At 40.7% G+C, this 19,131-nt stretch overlaps 1 protein-coding gene across 2 annotated transcripts in view; it reads right to left on the bottom strand.

Moving 5' to 3' along the window:
* LOC102392665 (ATP-binding cassette sub-family C member 4) overlaps nucleotides 1-19,131 on the bottom strand; it is a 428,577-nt gene that overhangs the window by 30,065 nt on the left and 379,381 nt on the right. Inside the window, exons 26-27 of one of the 2 annotated variants that reach the window (XM_045162434.1) lie at nucleotides 5,664-5,819; nucleotides 473-562 (exon numbers count right to left, since the gene is read on the bottom strand). The exons of the other annotated variant lie outside the window; for it this stretch is intronic. Coding sequence (XP_045018369.1) covers nucleotides 473-562; nucleotides 5,664-5,819 — 246 coding nt within the window. The remainder of the gene's footprint in view (nucleotides 1-472; nucleotides 563-5,663; nucleotides 5,820-19,131) is intronic. 2 annotated transcript variants of the gene reach the window in all.

Below are 19,131 nucleotides of genomic sequence, written 5' to 3'. Positions count from 1 at the left end.
TCATTGGAAAAGACTCTGATGCTGGGAGGGATTGGGGGCAAGAGGAGAAGGGGACGACAGAGGATGAGATGGCTGGATGGCATCACTGACTCGATGGACTTGAGTCTCAGTGAACTCCTGGAGTTGGTGATGGACAGGGAGGCCTGGCGTGCTGCGATTCATGGGGTCGCAAAGAGTCGGACACGACTGAGTGACTGATATGATCTGATATAAGTACTCTGCTAAGGACAAGATAATGTGTCTATTTGTTCAGGGTTCTAGGAAAATAACTAAAATGAAAACATGTCACATTATATTGTTGATTTTCATCATCATCAATACACACATTTTAAGTGCACCCATGTCATCAGTGTTTTCCTATTACCAAGTCACTGAAACTGACACGCTCCCCTTAATTATCTGCAAAGCTCTAAATGTAAACACACATATACAGATGCTAACAAGTTAATTACAGTTACTATTAATAAATTACCTCTTCTAAGGCATTCCACAGTTCGTTATCCGTATGCTCATTAAAGGGATCCAGATTTTCCCTCATTGTTCCAGTGAATAAAACAGGTTCCTAAATACCCCAAAATAGTGAATGTTATTACCTTAACCTGTTTTCATTTTATTCCAATGTGTACAGAATGTCAAAATTAAAATGCAGAAACATCTAAATTCATTAATTATTAATAACATAGTTGCAAATGTATGATTACAAAAAAGCATCTCTAAAATAATTTTCTAAAATAATTGTACAAAGTGTGCTACAAAATATCTTTTGGACTACTGAACACTAACAGAAGAAAGTGTTGAAGAAGTTTTTTCATTGTAAGGAAAAAATTGAAGACAAAGGAAGATTTGATTTTTTTTTTAATACCACCCTGCTAATAAATATCTGCTTAAACACTCACACAAACATGAGAAACTTAACATCAAGATCTACATAAATTAACTGTCAATGCTGGTGTGACTGGGAAATACCAACAGCATGATTAGTAGAGGTTTGTGCCTCAAAGCAAACCACTAAATATTTACACATTAGCACTGAAGAATAAACTAGGCTATTTTCTCCATTGATCAGACTGTCTTCTAGGGTCTGGAATCTCTCCACATGTGTGAAATGAACATCCCCACATGTGCAAGGGGAACGTAAGCTCCTGGGGTCTGCAGCACCTCTGTCCATGGAGAGATCACCTCTGATTTTGGCATCAGCTGGTCCCCACGTTCTCTCACCTGTGTGCCAGGATAACCTGCCTCACAGAACCTCGTTACTAACTGCAAGGCCAGGAGGACCTGAAACCCACCATGACCTGTGTCATGATACTTTAATTTAAATAGTTCTTCCTATTCGTCCGCTTCAGGAGGAGCCATAAGTAAATTACTATGGAAATATATGTGTCCTCTTGGCTTCAAGAGAGAATCCTGTACATAAGCTCATGTAGGCCATTTACATTTTCTTCTGAAAGGCTCTAGTAAGCCAGGTCATAAGAATATGAATAGCAGTGAAGAGCCCAATAAGCTCCTTTCAGTGAAGGGGGCAGAACAAGGGAATGCACTCGTGTGGGAACAAGAGGAGAACTGACTCTTCCGCAGGTGCCCGGAACTGCTCTGAATCACACGTTCAAATCAGCCTTGGGGCTGGACTTTCCTCCTCACTTCACAAAAGCCTGAGAGGAAAGATGAAGATAGACAGACATTTCTTTCCCCTAATCATAAGGAAGAATGATACTCAGGAAACCTTCCAAACCTTCTTTCAATATGGTCTAAGTTTTAAGTCTGGTGAGAGAGGAAAGAATACAGAAAACTCAGGATGTGCCACCAAAAAAGAGATATATCTGAGCAAATCCACAATTAAAAAGACATTATAAAGGGAGATTTATTCACACAAAGTTGATTAAGTAGCCAATATGCCTCCAAAGCACTGAAAATCACTAGTCATACAATATTTCAGAATGAATACTGAACTGAAATAAAAAATTCGAAACACAAATTTAAGGTCTCCCTTAAAACTTGAATTTAGGATCAAAGACTAAACAACCATCTAAACAATGGTAAGCATTCCTTGTCAGGGGACTAACCATCATTCTACTTCAGATTTTTATAAAAACTTGTTACTTATTGTAATTATCAACCTTAAGATTCCCACATGCAGGTATCTTCTGCATGTCTCCATGAAGTTTACACAAGCGACATAGCCAGGCGAGGGGAGGCTGGTCCCCAATATTCTTCTTCCTTCCCTCCATTTTCTAGGTTCTTTCAAGTAAGCAGGCTACTCCCTGCATATAATCTCAACCGGTGGTCTTTCTGGGGGACATATTTAACTACTTCAGATCCTAAGCATAAAGAACATACATACTTCAGCTACCTGTTGTGTTTAAGAAAATTATTTAAGAAGAACTTTCATTTTGGCTTATTCCTGAAATTTTGAACAGAAGTTGAGGAGTACCTTCTTAATAACACAGTATTCATCTTTGAAAGTTCCCTCCATGACTGATGGTCTATGTCCCCACTCCTCTGTCTCTGCTCCTACCCAGGTATTTGTTATCATCACATCTCCCCAGTTCTGACCTGTTCATGCAGGGTCAGCAGTGACGGGGATGAGCCTGGGAGGAAGAGAGACCACCATGGAAGCTCTCTGCTGCTTCCAGGATCACAGGGACCAGGGATCCAAGGAAGATGGTGTGGGCCTGGCTCAACTAAGAGAGGCAACTCATAGAAACAGCACTGGGCTCCCCCTCCACAGAGTCTGCTCTCAGCTTCCTAAATTCTCTAAATTGGGGTGTTGAGACACAAGCATCAATGCTTCCTACTCATTTGAGGGGGAGAGGAGTGTAAGTTTTTGCACTTAGACAAGTAAATTCCAGTAACCAAACTAACAGACTTTCTCCACCTCTGCAGCTAGCAAGACACTGTAAAGACGAAGGGCTCTTGGTTGGGGATGGATAAGATTTTGAGTTTCTTCTCCTGACACATATCAGCCCATGACATACAAGTGCATAAACCCATTTCTAAACTGATATTTCCAAATGAGGGACAGAGCAATAGGAGTAGTATCTTCTGGCTTTGTTCTATGCTTATTCACTCTTGCTACTGTTTGGGGAGTCCTTTCAAGTGGGATGGTAGGAAAAATGGGGGAAAAGCTTTGTATCCAAGGATATGAAAGGACTTTACAGACATGCCCTTTATTTCTACTAACTAATCTCACATGGCCATTTCAGAGATGAGTACCATCAAAGCATAAAACTTGGGAATTTAAGCTCATTTGTTTTCTACTGTAACCATAAGTCATAAATCTAATAGCCAGAGGAAATCTTTAAATATGGGGACTATCCAGTTTTTCTGAAAGGGATACCTTTGGAAAAATATTTTCCAATTGTGATAAAATACACATAAATTTCAGAGAAGGCAGTGGCACCCCACTCCAGTACTCTTGCCTGGAAAATCCCATGGATGGAGGAGCCTGGTAGGCTGCAGTCCATGAGGTCGCTAAGAGTCGGACACGACTGAGTGGCTTCACTTTCACTTTTCACTTTCATGCATTGCAGAAGGAAATGGCAACCCACTCCAGTGTTCTTGCCTGGAGAATCCCAGGGACAGAGGAGCCTGGTAGGAGGCCATCTATGGGGTCGCACAGAGTTGGACACGACTGAAGCGACTTAGCAGCACACACATAAATTTGCTAGATTAGCCACTTCAAGTGCACATTTCAGTGCTGTTAAATACATTCACATTGTTGTACAGCCATCACCACCATCCAGCTGTAGATCTCCTTTCATCTTGAAGAACTGAAACTCTGTACCCATTAAACAACTCCCCTCTCCTGGCCACTCCTGGTACCCACCATTCTATATCCTGTATCCATGAATTTACTACTCTAGGTAACTCCTATTAGTAGAATCATACAGCATTTGTCCTTTGTTAATTACTTATTTCACTTAATTTTTTCAAGGTTCATCTGTGCTGTAGCATGTGTTGGAATTTTCTTCTTTATTAAGGCTGAGTAATATTCTACTGTATGTATGCACACCACATTTTGTTTGTTGATTCATCTGTCAATGGGCCCTTGGGCGCCTCCACATTTTTGCTGTTGAGAATTATGCTGCTATAGCATGCATGTCCCAGTATCTCTTCAAGACCTTTCTTCCAATTCTTTTGGGTTTATGCTCTAAAGTAGAATTGCTAGGTCATATGATACTTCCATCATCAACTTTTCTGAGCAACCAACAAGCTGATTTCCATAGTGGTTGCACTATTTTACATTCCTATCAGCAATGAACACGGGTTCTAATTTCTCTACATCCTTGCCAACACTAGTAATTTTATTTTTTTCTCTTTCTTTGCTTTGATAGCAGACATCTTAAGGGGTGTGAGGTGGCATTTCACTAGAGTCTGAAAAGACTATCTTGATTTAAAAATTACTTAGAGTAATCCCAGGTATTTTCGATGTCACGGGCAGGTAACAACAGCTGTCCCCAAGTCCACATTCACCTTCTTTTGGGTGTCATGTTGTACATGCTTCCTGATAAACAGGTATTTCAGGACACATTACACCCACATTCCAGGAAGCACATTTGCCTGGCTCATTCTGTCTCATCTCCTCTCTGTTTCTCATCTCAAGAGGGTATTTTTCTGAGCTTCCTTTGATAGGCAGATGATTGCTAAGTATATAAATAAAAACTCATTTTTTTTTTTTTTTTAATCAGCAAGTCTGTCAAAGCAGAGGGCAGGATGATAGATGAGGACACAGGATCAAGGTTGCGCTTGGCTATATACCTGGAGGATAGTAATCTCTCAGTAAATATCACAGAATTATGTTGAGTGAATGAACCACAGGAATGACAGAAGTGTCTACCATGCATATAATCCAGTCTCCAAACTCTCCCTCAAAGTTACACTACTTTACAATGAAAAAGAAAATAGAACAGAATCAGAGCCCAGGAAGAGATGGCCAACTCAACACTCCACCATCAGAGCAGGCACATATGGGTCTACATGAAACACTTCACACTCATTGACCTATTTTATCCTCACAACAGATTGAGGGGGTGATACTGTTATCTGCCTTGTAAGACAGAGAAAACCAAGGTACACAGAGACAGAATTCTGAGTCCCCTGCTCTTCCTCACTATTCTGTATTGCCTCCCTGGTGAAAATTATTAATTAATGGCTAAATTGTTAAAGTCTCCCCAAAGCATCTCTATATCCTATAATTCTCAAAGCCCCACAATTTCACAGAAAGTTCTCCAAGGAGATAATCACTTTTTAAAAGATGTCCTTGTTTCCCACAACAAAATTACATCTGTAAGACACTTATTAACAAAATTCATGTTTCGCTATAGGAACCTCTCTAGCGCTAAACAATTTATCCTTCTGTTCTCAGAATTATGTGATTATCAGTGAATAAAACTGTGGAAACTAAGGAAGTCTGAGTCAAGAAATCTATCTCAGTAAGTTATTAAATCACATGCACACAAAACTAACGAACAACAACAAAAAAAATCACCTGGTATCTGATGAAAGTGTCTATTGAAAATACCTGCTGCTAAAAACATGCTCTACTGGGGAAAAAAAAGGATCAACTCATTCACTTAATTTGAAAAAAAAAAAAATCAAATTAAAAGCACTTAAACTTAGACGCCTTATACAAAGAACATGTGAGAGTGCTCTGCTGTGCGTACCTGAAGTGCAACTGACAATTTCTTCCTTAAATCGTGCAGTCCAATACGTGTTGTCAAGATTTCATCAATAACAATGCCACCTTCAGGTTCTGACAATCGAAAAAGGGCAGCAATGAGGGAACTTTTTCCAGCTCCTGTTCTTCCCACGATGCCATACTGTAAAGAGACACAGGGGGGATGAAGAATTAACAGGATGCACAAAACCCAGGAGAACCCTGATTGCTGAAGACAAATTTTTAAGGTTCTATTATATATAAAGAGTAGTCTATAAGTTTCCCAGGGCTTCCCTGGTGGCTCAGATGGTAAAGTGTCTGGCTGCAGTGCAGAAGACCCAGGTTCAATCCCTGGGTCAGGAAGATCCCCTGGAGAAGGCCATGGCAACCCACTTCAGTATTCTTTCCTGGTGAATCCCATGGTCCGAGGAGCCTGGTGGGCTATAGTCCATGGGGTCACAAAGAGTCAGACATGACCGAGCAACTTCATAAATTTCTCAAGCATGTCCCTGCTGGCATTTTGGACCAGATAATTCATTGTTTGAGGGTCAGGGGCCTGTCCTGTATATTGTAAGATGATTAACAGTAGCCATGAACCCACTAGACACCAGATGCAACCCCCAAATTGTGGCAACCAAAAATGACAGAAATTCACAAATGTCCCTGATTGAAATCACCATCATCCTAAGAATACACAACATAAACTATAGTGATTTTCATGCCTTCTAAAAATGTCAGGCAATTTTATTCAGATTTACCTGAATAAATGTTTAATATGCTGAAAATTGTTTGTTTTCTATAATTATCATATAAGAAGCAGAAGGGGACAACAGAGGATGATATGGTTGGATGGCATCACTGACTCAATGGACATGAGTCTGAGTAAACTCCGGGAGTTGGTGATGGACAGGGAGGCCTAGCGTGCTGCAGTCCATGGGGTTGCAAAGAGTCGGACACGACTGAGTGACTGAACTGAACTGATCATTATGTGGTATGTTAAAAGGGGAGACATATATATGTATGCAGTGTGTGTGTGTGTGTTTGTAACCAACATTCACAAGTAAAGGAAGAAGACCTGAAGAATAATCTGCCTGCAGTGAAAAACTAGCAGTCTCCTAAGTGGTCCATAAGAAGTCAGCTTTTAAATCAGTTTTATTCCTACTCCCTGGATAATTTCACCTTGAGTATTGACCATGGGTAATTTTACAGAGATGTCGACAAGTCAAGACAGAGTGTTAACACAAACAAGTGCTCACTTTCTGTGTTATTTATTTAAGAGGAATTATTCTTCAGTAGAAAAATGAAATCACTTCCTTATATTAAATATCTTAATCATATTCTATCTTGAAAGGAAACATCTTCAAATATAAAATGCAGGTCTCAGTCTTGAAAGAGGCCAGTAGACAAAATTTCCATAATGATATCAACAATGATACAAATAATGCTTGCTATTTACATGGGACCTTTCATCAGAGCAGGTCAAAAGGCAGTTTATTAATACATTAATACTTAACAACTGAACCTTGGAAAAATACATGTCAGGTGTCAGCCTATTTACTAAAACCAGAGCAGAGAGAAATTAAACGCACTAACAGTAAGATTAAAGAATCAGTACAGAGTAGGTAAAATGCTGGTGGCTGGTGGTTTAGTCGCTGACTCGTGTCCAACTCTTGCGACCCCATGGACTGTCGCTTGCCAGGCTCCTCTGTCCATGGGATTCCCCAGGCAAGAATACTGGAGTGGGTTGCTATTTCCTTCTCCCATGTAAAATGCTGGTGAGGAATAAAACTGCATTCAAATATATATGCAGAAACTGGCCTTTTTTACCAATGAATTTTTAAGTGAAAGAAAGTATTAGTCAATCACTTGTGTCCAACAATTTGCAACCCCCTGGACTGTAGACTACCAGGCTCCTCTGTCCAGGGAATTCTCCAGGCAAGAGTACTGGAGTGGGTTGCCATTTCCTACTCAAGGGGATCTTCCTGACCCATGGATGGATCCCAGGTCTCCTACATTGCAGGCAGATTCTTTACCTTCTGAGCCACCGGGGAAGCCCGACTGCAAATTCTCTGAAGGAAGCTTTCCAAGAGATTATTTCATCTATATTTAAAATCTGGAATTGATGATAGTGTAAGATATGCTTGGATCATTTGTAAATCAGTAAAGTTTTAAAACTCATGGCTTTAAAAAAAGAACTACTAAATCTTTCTGAGCAATATAATCAGAATGCTTGGAACGTTTCATGTTTTCTGATTTGAATACTTCTAAAGTTTCAAATCTTAGTCTGTCAAATCAATCATGGCATTTCAAAAATGAATTTATCTTTATAGAGATTAAACATAAGAAAAGTGGGTTTACCTAATTTTATTATCTTATAAAGGTAATACAATGACTATAAGACATTTTATTGTTGTTCAATCATTCAGTCATGTCTGACTATTTGTGACCCCATGGACTGCAGCATGCCAGGTTTCCCTGTCCTTCACTATCTCCTGGAACTTGCTCAAATTCACATCCATTGAATTGGTGATGTCACCCAATCATTTCATCCTCTGCCATCTCCTTCTCTTCCTGCCTTCAATCTTTCCCAGCATCAGGGTCTTTTCCAATGAAATGGCTCTTCACATCAGGTGGCCAAAGTATTGGAGCTTCAGCTTCAGCATCAGTTCTTCCAATGATTATTCAGGGTTGATTTCCTTTAGGATTGACTGGTTTGATTGCCTTGCTGTCTGAGGGACTCTCAAGAGCCTTCTCCAGCACAACAGTTCAAAAGCATCAGTTCTTCAGCACCCACCCTTGTTTATGGCCCAACTCTTACATCCATACATGACTACTGGAAAAAGCATAGCTTTGACTAGATGGACCTCTGTTGGCAAAATAATGTCTCTGCTTTTTAATTTGTTGTCTACGTTTGTCATAGCTTTCCTTCCAAGGAACAAGCATCTTCTAATTTCACAGTTGCAGTCATCGTCCACAGTGATTTGGAGCATAAGAAAATAAAGTCTATCACTGTTTCCATTGTGTTCCCATCTATTTGCCATGAAGCGATGAAACCAGAGGCAATGATCTTAGCTTTTTGCATGTTGAGTTTTAAGCCAGCTTTTTGCACTCTCCTCTTTCACCTTCATCAAGAGGTTCTTTAGTTCCTCTTTGCTTTCTGCCATTCGGGTGATATCATCTGCATGTCTGAGGTTACTGATATTTCTCCTGGCAATCTTGATTCCACCTTGAGCTTCATCCAGCCCAGCATTTTGCATGCTGTACTCTGCATGTAAGTTGAATAAGCAGGGTAACAATATACAGCCTTGAAGTACTCCTTTCCCAATTTTGAACCAGTACATTGTTCCATGTCCAGTTCTAACTGTTGCTTCTTGATCTGCATACAGGCTTCTCAGGACATTTTGTACCTTATGTTAAACTCTAATTCATATGATATAGATGGGCCATTCTCTGCATGCAGGCAGGTTGTAGTGTGTATATATGTGGCTCACCTGTTCTGTGTACAAGCAGGCCTCAAAGATATTTTGTATTTGGCTCCAGACTACCTCAACAATGTGAATATCAAAATAAAGCAAGTTATATGAATTTTTTGTTTCTCTATGCAAATAAAAGTTATGTTTATACTATATGGTAGTCTAATGAGGTACAATAGCATTATATAAGGTAATAGTACATACCTTAATTTCCAATACTTTATTGCTAAAAGAATGCTAACCATCTGAGCATTTATAGGGTAACATTAAAAACCACTGATCACAGATCAGAATAATAAATATAATAATAATGAATGGTTTGAAATATTGCAAAAATTATCAAAATGTGACAGAGACATGAAGTGAGCAAATGCTATAGGAAAAATGGTGCCATTGTACTTGACTGACACATCATTGCCATAAATGTCCAATTTTTTTTTTAAGTATTATCTGTGAAGCACAGTTAAACAGGTGTGCCTGTATTTCTGTGTGTTCTCATACATAAATCAACACACATCAGGACACAGGTGAGAACTGATCTGTGAGAATGTGTGTATGTTCCCATGTTACCAGCTCTACTGTAACTGACCCATCTGTGCAAACAGGGACATCTGTACACTTTAGGTAAATAGACTGAGATATGTTGGGGCACCAAGGACTGCTCATGACCACAGGACTGTGAGTTCCAAACTCCAGTGAAGAGAACTAAAGAACCAGGGGACTTCCCTGGCATTCATTCCAGTGGTTAAGATTCTGTTCTTCCACTGCAGGAGGCATGGATTTGATCCCTGGTCAGGGAACTAAGATCGCACATGCTGCATGGTCCCAAACACCCCAAAAAGAAAAAAGCAACTCACAGAAAACCTGACTCTGATTATTCCAGAGTTCAGTCTTCAAAGCTATAGTCTGAATGTCTTTTCTGAGTAACCAAAGGGTTTTACCAATTGCTCATGGAGAGTGTCACCAGTATCAGTAACCTTACATTCTTCAATCTAAAGACAGTTGGGGGACTTCCCTGGTGGCTCAGTGATAAAGAATCTGCCTGCCAATGCAGTAGACGTGGGTTCAATCCATAGTCCAGGAGAATCCCACATGCTGTGAAACAACGAAGCCCGTGCACCACAACTATTGAGCCTGCGCTCTAGAACCCGGGAACCACAACTGTTGAGCCAACATGCCACAACTATTGAAGACCTTGCACCCTATAGCCCATGCTCTTAACAAGAGAAGACCCCACAATGAGAGGCTCACGTGTGGCAACTAGAGAAAAGCCCAAGCAGCAACAAAGACCCAGTACAGCCAAAAATAAATAAATAAATAAAATTATAAAGACTCTTAAAGAAAATCTTCTGTTATTGATTTTGCAATGGCCGCTTTCTGTTTTTCCAACCAGGTTGGTCTCTGATGATGACACAACTTATTAGACACTTGCTTTTGGATCTCTCTTCACACACCAAACTCAACATATTCAACACCCAATGCCCCACACAAAACAATCCCTTCATCCGTCTTCCCTACTTTATTCTCATTACTTCTTTCCCAGGCTCACAGTATTTAAAAAACAAATTAAACTCCTTAATCATAATCAGTGCAAATAAATTTAAAAAGTAAATAAATACTAGCTATAGCCCAGCACTGTGAAAAAAAATTCTTAAAATTATATTTTTACTTTCTAGGCTGCTGCATGTGTTCTTTTTGTGTGTTTCTGTATTTTTTTGTATGTGTTCTTAAAGACACAGTTCACATATTTAAGCAAAATGGGATTAATGTGAACATACTGTTATATGTGTCTTCATTTAGTATTTTGTAATGCTTTCATAATATTATAGCACATGTGATCATTTATTTAACAAATCCTCTATTGCTGGATATTTAGGCAGTGTCAAATAGTTAGCTACTGGAAATAACTCTGCGTTAAATATCCCTGAAGCTAAATCTTTGGAAACAACCTTAAGCATTTCCTTCACATAAATTCTCAGATTTGGAACTGCTGAGAGCCAAGTATGAACCCCTTGGACAGCAAGTATGAATCCCTTGGATAGCAAGGAGATCAAGGAAGTCGATCCTAAAGGAAATCAGTCCTGAATAGTCATTGGAAGAACTGATGCTAAAGCTCCAATACTTTGGCTACCTGACACAAAGAACCAACTCATTAGAAAAGACCCTGATGCTGGGAAAGACTGAAGACAGAAGGGGAAGGGGACAACAGAGGATGAGATGGCTGGATGGCATCACTGATACAATGAGCATGAACTTGGGCAAACTCCAGGAGATGGTGAGAGACAGAGAAACCTGGTGTGTGTCAGTCCATGGTTTGTGAAGAGTCGGACACAACTAGGTGACTGAACAGCAACAACAAAGTAGAACAGCAACAACAAAGTATGAACATTTTCAGAGGAAGCTGTTAAGCTGCTAACCTACCCTCCAGAAGTATGATACCATTTTTTACTCCCACCCATTTCCCTGCGCATTCACAGATCCAGGTGTTAGAACTTTTCTTTAATTGACATCAATTTGATTCCAAAAAGTGGCATCACTTTCCCATGATGTCTTACTGGAGGGAAAACAGCTCCCGGCTCCCTACCCCCTGCACCTGCCCCCTCTGGTCCATGTGCTCTCACTTCTCAAATTAAACTCCCAAATGCCAGCTCAGCATCCAACACTACACCCTAGGATGTCTCTTCTACAAAACTGTCCTCTCATACTTCATGTACATGAGTCAGCTTCCTTGGCATCACTAGGTAATTGTGAGGGTTGAATGCAAAAACATGTGTTACACACTTGGTAGTTCATTTTCCTGAATGCTTTGCAGATGTCTAGGTCTTCACTCACTGGATCAGAGCATCATGCTTTTGCTTATCTTGGTCTTACCTCCAAGAATGCCTTTCACATGCATTTCCACCTGCTGAAACCCTAACCACACATCACTAAGTCTGTCTCACATGTCTAATTCCTTGAAAATGCTCTCCCTGTCTCCTCATGTGGGCTTGTTCTAACTCTAGCTGATGTTATGTCATTTTATATAAATGTCTATAAATATTGTGACCTCTTTCTAGCTTACAAAGTTAATATAGCCATTTTCTCGTTTCTTCAACTAGACTGTATACATTGACATCAGGATCTGTATTGGACTTGACTTTTTCTTATTTGTATTACCTGTGGTGTCCTGAGACAAAGAAACTTCCACTGGGAGATGAGATTTTTAACTCAGGCCAGAGAAATTTATGGAAAATCTATTACCATATTATTTAGGTATAAGATAAATCAGACAGAGACAGATACAGCAGATGGATCCTACAGCCATAAATACAATTTCAAATGGCCAACAGCTCATTTTCATGGGGCAGACAACACTTTCTGCAATGCAAGTGGTTATGGTCATTTTACACCCTATGAAAATAATGACCATTTTGTCCAAGCATTTACTCTGGGTGCTTTACATGTCTTATGTTCTTTAAGTTGTACATCAACCCTACACGTTACATCCTATCACGTCCATTTTGCACAAGAAAAGATTGAGGCTTAGATAACTTAGTCTGTCTGAAATATCAGAGCTCATAAATAGCAGTATGGGACTCAAATCCACATCTTTTGGCCTCTTTTCCATCTGCTGATAGGACTCTTTATTATCTGGATGGCCTGACATCTTATCATGTCCCTCTGTGTAGCTAGAACACAGAGAGTGGGGAGAGGTGTAGTTTCAGTTAAAAAAACAGGCCTACCATAGAGAACTTACAGTCAGAAACTTAAAGCATGATGTGGACACAAGTGTATATATGGTGAACAGGAACAAAGAGGGTACCTGAAGTCAGGTGGACCAGCTGTCAGCAGAAAGAACCGGCACCCACAACCAGATTGAGAGAAACCTGCAGCTAAGTGGGATACATGATGCCTGGGGAACAGTTCAAACAGACCTCATGCCCTGCTTGGGGCAGCAAGACTCATTTTTTATCCCATCAGATGGTGAAACAGCCACACAAATACTGCTGCACTGGGCTGTCTCTGACTCCAGGTCCAGACAGGGCTGAGCCTGTGGGAAATCCCCCTGGTCCCTGCAGGAGGCTGGTGTGGGGAAGGCGGGACAGCAGAATGAAAAATGCCTGTGATGGAAGACAGACTCCACTGGAAAGACACAAATAATACAGTGGAATCACACAGAATTAGATTATAATGTAAAAGTGCAATTTATAGAGCATAAAGGTAAGAAAATCTAGTGGCACAGAATATTCTAGAGCCTCCTGCTCAGTCACAACAGAGATTTGGGAATTCTTAAGTTCAAACTGTCAAAGCACATTTCTTGGGAATCACAGGTTATCACTCATCAAAAACTGCCCATGGGAGGGAAAGGAGGAGGTTATGTTCAGCTGTAATGCTGAGTCAAGAGGTCTGGGTGAGCCTGAGACTCTGCATTTCTAAGAAGCTCCAGGAGATGCAGGTGCTGCTGCTCTGGCACCACAGTTTGAGTCACAAGGAATTAGGAAGCCAACAGGGGAAGGGGGACAGTCTGGGAGTAAGGAGAGTGCATTTTAAGGAAATATTATGTAAAAAAGGAGAAAATGTAAGAAACTAATACTTTTGCACATTATAGCACGGTCTACTAAGCGTCTGTAAAAATGTATCATCCAAATAATAGCTGTGAGCAAACCAAAGCAAAATCAATCTACCTTGAGAGCTGGAAAATACTTTATTGCCCAGGATTCTCTAAAATGATCAAATCAACCACAAAATCATCTAAATGAAAAATGTAGCCTGTTTTCAGACTCTAACCAGGAAGTCTAGGGTCCTATTTACCTCACGTTGGCTTTTATGTTTGGCTGTTCTGGGTCCTGATTGCCTTGGAAGAGCTGTCTCTAGTTGTGATGAGTGGGGGCTACTCCCTGTTGCAGTGCACGGGCTTCTCACTGAGGGGGCTTCTATTGTTGCTGAGCAAAGACTTCAGTAGTTATGGCACATGGGCTCAGTAGTTGTGGTGCAGGGCTTAGCTGCTCTGCGGCATGTGGAATCTTCCCAGACCAGGGATTGAACCAGTGTTTCCTGCACCCCAGGTGAATTCTTATCCACTGCACTTCCAGGGGAGTCCTGGTTCTTTATTTTCACTTGCTATTTCTTTTGTGATTAAAATCCTGCATAGTACCTACTATATTTTTCTATTGACTCTAACTTCTAGAAATCGGGACAGAAGAGGAAATGAGGGAAAGAAAACAAAGCCCCACTTCTGCTGGGCTGGTTCACTCTCATGTCCCCTCTCTCAATCAAATCCAACACCAAAGGGGTGTCCTGGAGTGACTGGTGCTGGGACAGGTGAGCAGGAGAGGGAACCTGGGATCTACACAGGTGGGGTGAAATCATTTTATGAACACACTGCCCGGGTATCATTTCCAAACACATAAATGAAGCTAACAGTGATACTGAGAATGGACCAAGCTACAGATCAAAAGTCAACTTACTGCAGTTATTAATTCAGTCTCCAAATTCACTTTTCCCTCAAACATTTTAGAATCTCAGTAATCCTATAATTTGTAGGTCTTAAGAAGGAGAAATAAGAATCTGTTATGTTTCTAAGTTGTACTACAGGGTTTCTTAGATAATTCACATTTTATAACTTTGGGGAAAATTTAAGACAAGTGTAGGTTAACAGAATTACATTTACAAATCTAACAGACACATTGTCTGAGAGTAAGTAAACATCACCTATAGTGCTCTGAGGGACAAGATTGTATCAAGAGCTGTGTTTAATGTTTTCCTGACACAGCACTTCACCTTTTTCCTGACCTACAATGAAACTGGAAATAATTAGGAAGGAGCTATTGCCCTGTGATTAACTGAAACTGCTCCCTAGGTAGCATTCAGCATTAAGTTGAATATTCTTTCATGTTACCAGGGTTTCATTCATTAAATTACAGCTACAGCCATTAGATGGATCTGGGGTGGTAAGAGTTTTAAAGATCAGTTTTTTCAGTTATTTATGGAGTTGTCATGTGTGTGTGTGTGCGTGTGTGCTGGTTCCTGCTTGCTCGCACCTATGTAACTCACTCACCCTCACAACCAGCAGTCCCTCAACACCTTCTCTGTGCCCTGTAGAATGCCACATTCTGAAAACAATATGCTCCCTGATTTTAAAAAGTCTCAAAGTACTATGAGATACAGATCCCAAGTTACAAAGCATGTCAAAGGTGCTATGTTTTCTCTTAATTATGATAAATTCACAAACAAAAATTTTACCTAACTATTTTTAAGGGGACAGTTTGGTGTTCAGTACATTCACATTGCTGTGCAACCAAGCTTGATATTTGTTTTTTTCCTGCCTCTAAAACTGAAATTCTAAACCCATTAAAGAAACAACTTCCCCTCCCCCAGTCCCTGGAGACCACCATCCTACTTCCAGTCTTCTTGACTTTGACTACTCTAGGAACCTCACATAAACGAAATCAGAGTATTCATCCCTTTTGTGTCTGGCTTCTTTAATTCAGCAGGATGTCATCAAGGTTTATCCATAGGTCAGAATTTTCTTCCTTTTTAAGGCTGAATTGTAAGGATTTAGTTCCTTCCAACTTTTGGCTGCTATGAACATAGGTGTAACATAAATCCTATCTTAAAAGAATATATAAGACACTAAGAGAGGAGCTACCCCACTCTGAGGTCAGGGGCGGTGGCCAAGAGGAGCAACTCAACGTTCAAGGAGAGGTAGCTGCATGGGAACAAAAGGGCCGAGAGGAGCTACTCCACGTTTAAGATCAGGAGTGCCGGCCCTGAGGAGATACCCCTCATCCAAGGTAAGGAGCAGCAGCTGCACTTTGCTGGAGCAGCCATGAAGAGATACCCCACGTTCAAGGTAAGAAAAACCCAAGTAAGACAGTAGGTATTGCGAGAGGGCATCAGAAGGCAGACACACTGAAAACATAATCACAGAAAACTAGCCAATCTGATCACATGGACCACAGCCTTGTCTAACTCAGTGAAATTGAGCCATGCCGTGTGGGGCCACCCAGGACAGGTGGGACATGGTAGAGAGGTCTGACAGAATGTGGTCCACTGGAGAAGGGAATGGCAAACCACCTCAGTATTCCTGACTTGAGAACCCCATGAACAGTATGAAAAGGCAAAATGATAGGATACTGAAAGAGGAACTCCCCAGATCGGTTGTGCCTAACATGCTACTGGAGATCAGTGGAGAAGTAACTCCAGAAAGAATGAAGGGATGGAGCCAAAGCAAAGACAATACCCAGTTGTGGATGTGACTGGTGATAGAAGCAAGGTCCAATGCTGTAAAGAGCAATATTGCATAGGAACATGGAATGTCAGGTCCATGAATCAAGGCAAAGTGGAAGTGGTCAAAGAGGAGATGGCAAGAGTGAACGTGGAGATTCTAGGAATCAGCAAACTAAAATGGACTGCAATGGGTGAATTTAACTGAAATGACCATTATATCTACTACTGTGGGCAGAAATCCCTTAGAAGAAATGGAGTAGCCATAATGGTCAAAAAAGAGTCCAAAATGCAGTACTTGGATGCAAACTCAAAAATGACAGAATGATCTCTGTTCGTTTCCAAGGCAAACCATTCAATATAACGGTAATCCAAGGCTATGCCCCAAACAGTAACACTGAAGAAGCTGAAGTTGAACGGTTCTATGAAGACCTACAAGACCGTTTAGAACAAACACCCAAAAAAGATGTCCTTTTCATTATAGGGGACTGGAATGCAAAAGTAGGAAGTCAAGAAACACCCGGAATAACAGGCAAATGTTATTGAAATATGGAATGAAGCAGGGAAAAGGCTAATAGCGTTTTGCCAAGAGAACGCACTGATCATAGCAAACACCTTCTTCTAACAACACAAGAGAAGACTCTACACATGGACATCACCAGATAGTCAACACCAAAATCAGATTGATTATACTCTTTGCAGCCAAAGATGGAGAAGCTCTATACAGCCAGCAAAAACAAGACCAGGAGCAGACTGTGGCTCAGATCATGAACTCCTTATTGCCAAATTCAGACTTAAATTGAAGAAAGTAGGGAAAACCACTAGACCATTCAGGTATGACCTAAATAAAATCCCTTATAATTATACAGTAGAAGTGAGAAATAGATTTAAGGGACTAGATCTGATAGAGTGCTTGATGAACTATGGAATGCGGTTCATGACATTGTACAGGAGACAGGGATCAAGACCATCCCCATGGAAAAGAAATGCAAAAGAATAAAATGACTGTCTGAGGAGGCCTTACAAATAGCAGTGAAAAGAAGAGAAGTGAAAAGCAAAGGAAAAAAGGAAAGATAAAAGAATCTGAATGCAGAGTTCCAAAGAACAGCAAGGAGAGATAAGAAAGCCGTCCTCAGTGATCAATGCAAAGAAATAGAGGAAAACAACAGAATGGGAAAGACTAGAGATCTCTTCAAGAAAATTAGAGATACCAAGGGAACATTTCATGCAAAGATGGGCTTGATAAGGGACAGAAATGGTATGGACCTAAAAGAAGCAGAAGATATTAAGAAGAGGTGGCAAGAATACACACGAAAATTTTACAAAAAAGAGCTTCACAACCCAGATAATTACGTTGGTGTGATCACTGGCCTAGAGCCAGATATCCTGGAATGTGAAGTCAATGGGCCTTAGAAAGCATCACTACGAACAAAGCTAGTGGAGGTGATGGAATTCCAGTGGCGCTATTTCAAATCCTGGAAGATGATGCTGTGAAAGTCAATATGCCAGCAAATTTGGAAAACTCAGCAGGGGCCACAGGACTGGAAAAAGTCAGTTTTCATTCCAATCCCAAAGAAAGGCAATGCCAGAGAATGCTCAAACTACTGCACAATTGCACTAATCACACACACTAGTAAAGTAATGCTTAAAATTCTCCAAACCAGGCTTCAGCAAAACGTGACCCATGAACATCCATATGTACAAGCTGGTTTTAGAAAAGGCAGAGGAACCAGAGATCAAACTGCCAACATTCACTGGATCATTGAAAAAGCAAGAGTTCCAGAAAAACATATATTTCTGCTTTATTGATTATGCCAAAACCTTTGACTGTGTGGATCACAATCAACTGTGGGAAATTCTGAAAGAGATGGGAATACCAGACCACCTGACCTGCCTCTTGAGAAACCTATATGCAGGTCAGAAAGCAACAGTTAGAATTGGACATGGATCAACAGACCGGTTCCAAATAGAAAAACGAGTATGTCAAGGCTGTATATTGTCACCCTGCTTATTTAACTTCTATGCAGAGTACATCATGAGAAACGCTGGGCTGGAGGAAGCCCAAGCTGGAATCAAGATTGCCGGAAGAAATATCAATAACCTCAGATATACAGATGACATCACCCTTATGGCAGAAAGTGAAGAGGAACTAAAAAGCCTCTTGATGAAAGTGAAAGAGGAGAGTGAAAAAGTTGGCTTAAAGCTCAACATTCAGAAAACTAAGATCATGGCATCTGGTCCCATCTCTTCATGGGAAATAGATGGGGAAACAGTGGAAACAGTGTCAGACTTTATTTTGGGGGGGCTCCAAAATCATTGCAGATGGTGCCTGCAGCCATGAAAGTAAAAGAGGCTTACTCCTTGGAAGGAAATTTATGACCAACCTAGACAGCATATTAAAAAGCAGAGACATTACTTTGTCAACAAAGATCCGTCTAGTCAAGGCTATGGTTTTACCAGTGGTCATGTATGGATGTGAGAGTTGGACTGTGAAAAAAGCTGAGCACGGAAGAATTGATGCTTTTGAACTGTGGTGTTGGAGAAGACTCTTGAGAGTCCCTTGGACTGCAAGGAGATCCAACCAGTCCATTCTGAAGGAGATTAGCCCTGGAATTTCTTTGGAAGGAATGATGCTAAAGCTGAAACTCCAGTACTTTGGCCACCTCATGCGAAGAGTTGTCTCATTGGAAAAGACTCTGATGCTGGGAGGGATTGAGGGCAGGAGGAGAAGGGGGCAACAGAGAATGAGATGGCTGGATGGCATTACCAATTCGATGGACATGAGTTTGGGTGAAC

The sequence above is a fragment of the Bubalus bubalis genome, chromosome 13 (assembly GCF_019923935.1).
Source record: "Bubalus bubalis isolate 160015118507 breed Murrah chromosome 13, NDDB_SH_1, whole genome shotgun sequence".
Classification (NCBI taxonomy): domain Eukaryota; kingdom Metazoa; phylum Chordata; class Mammalia; order Artiodactyla; family Bovidae; genus Bubalus; species Bubalus bubalis.
The sequence above is the reverse complement of the archived record's forward strand: the minus strand, read 5'-3'. Positions and strand labels throughout refer to the sequence as shown.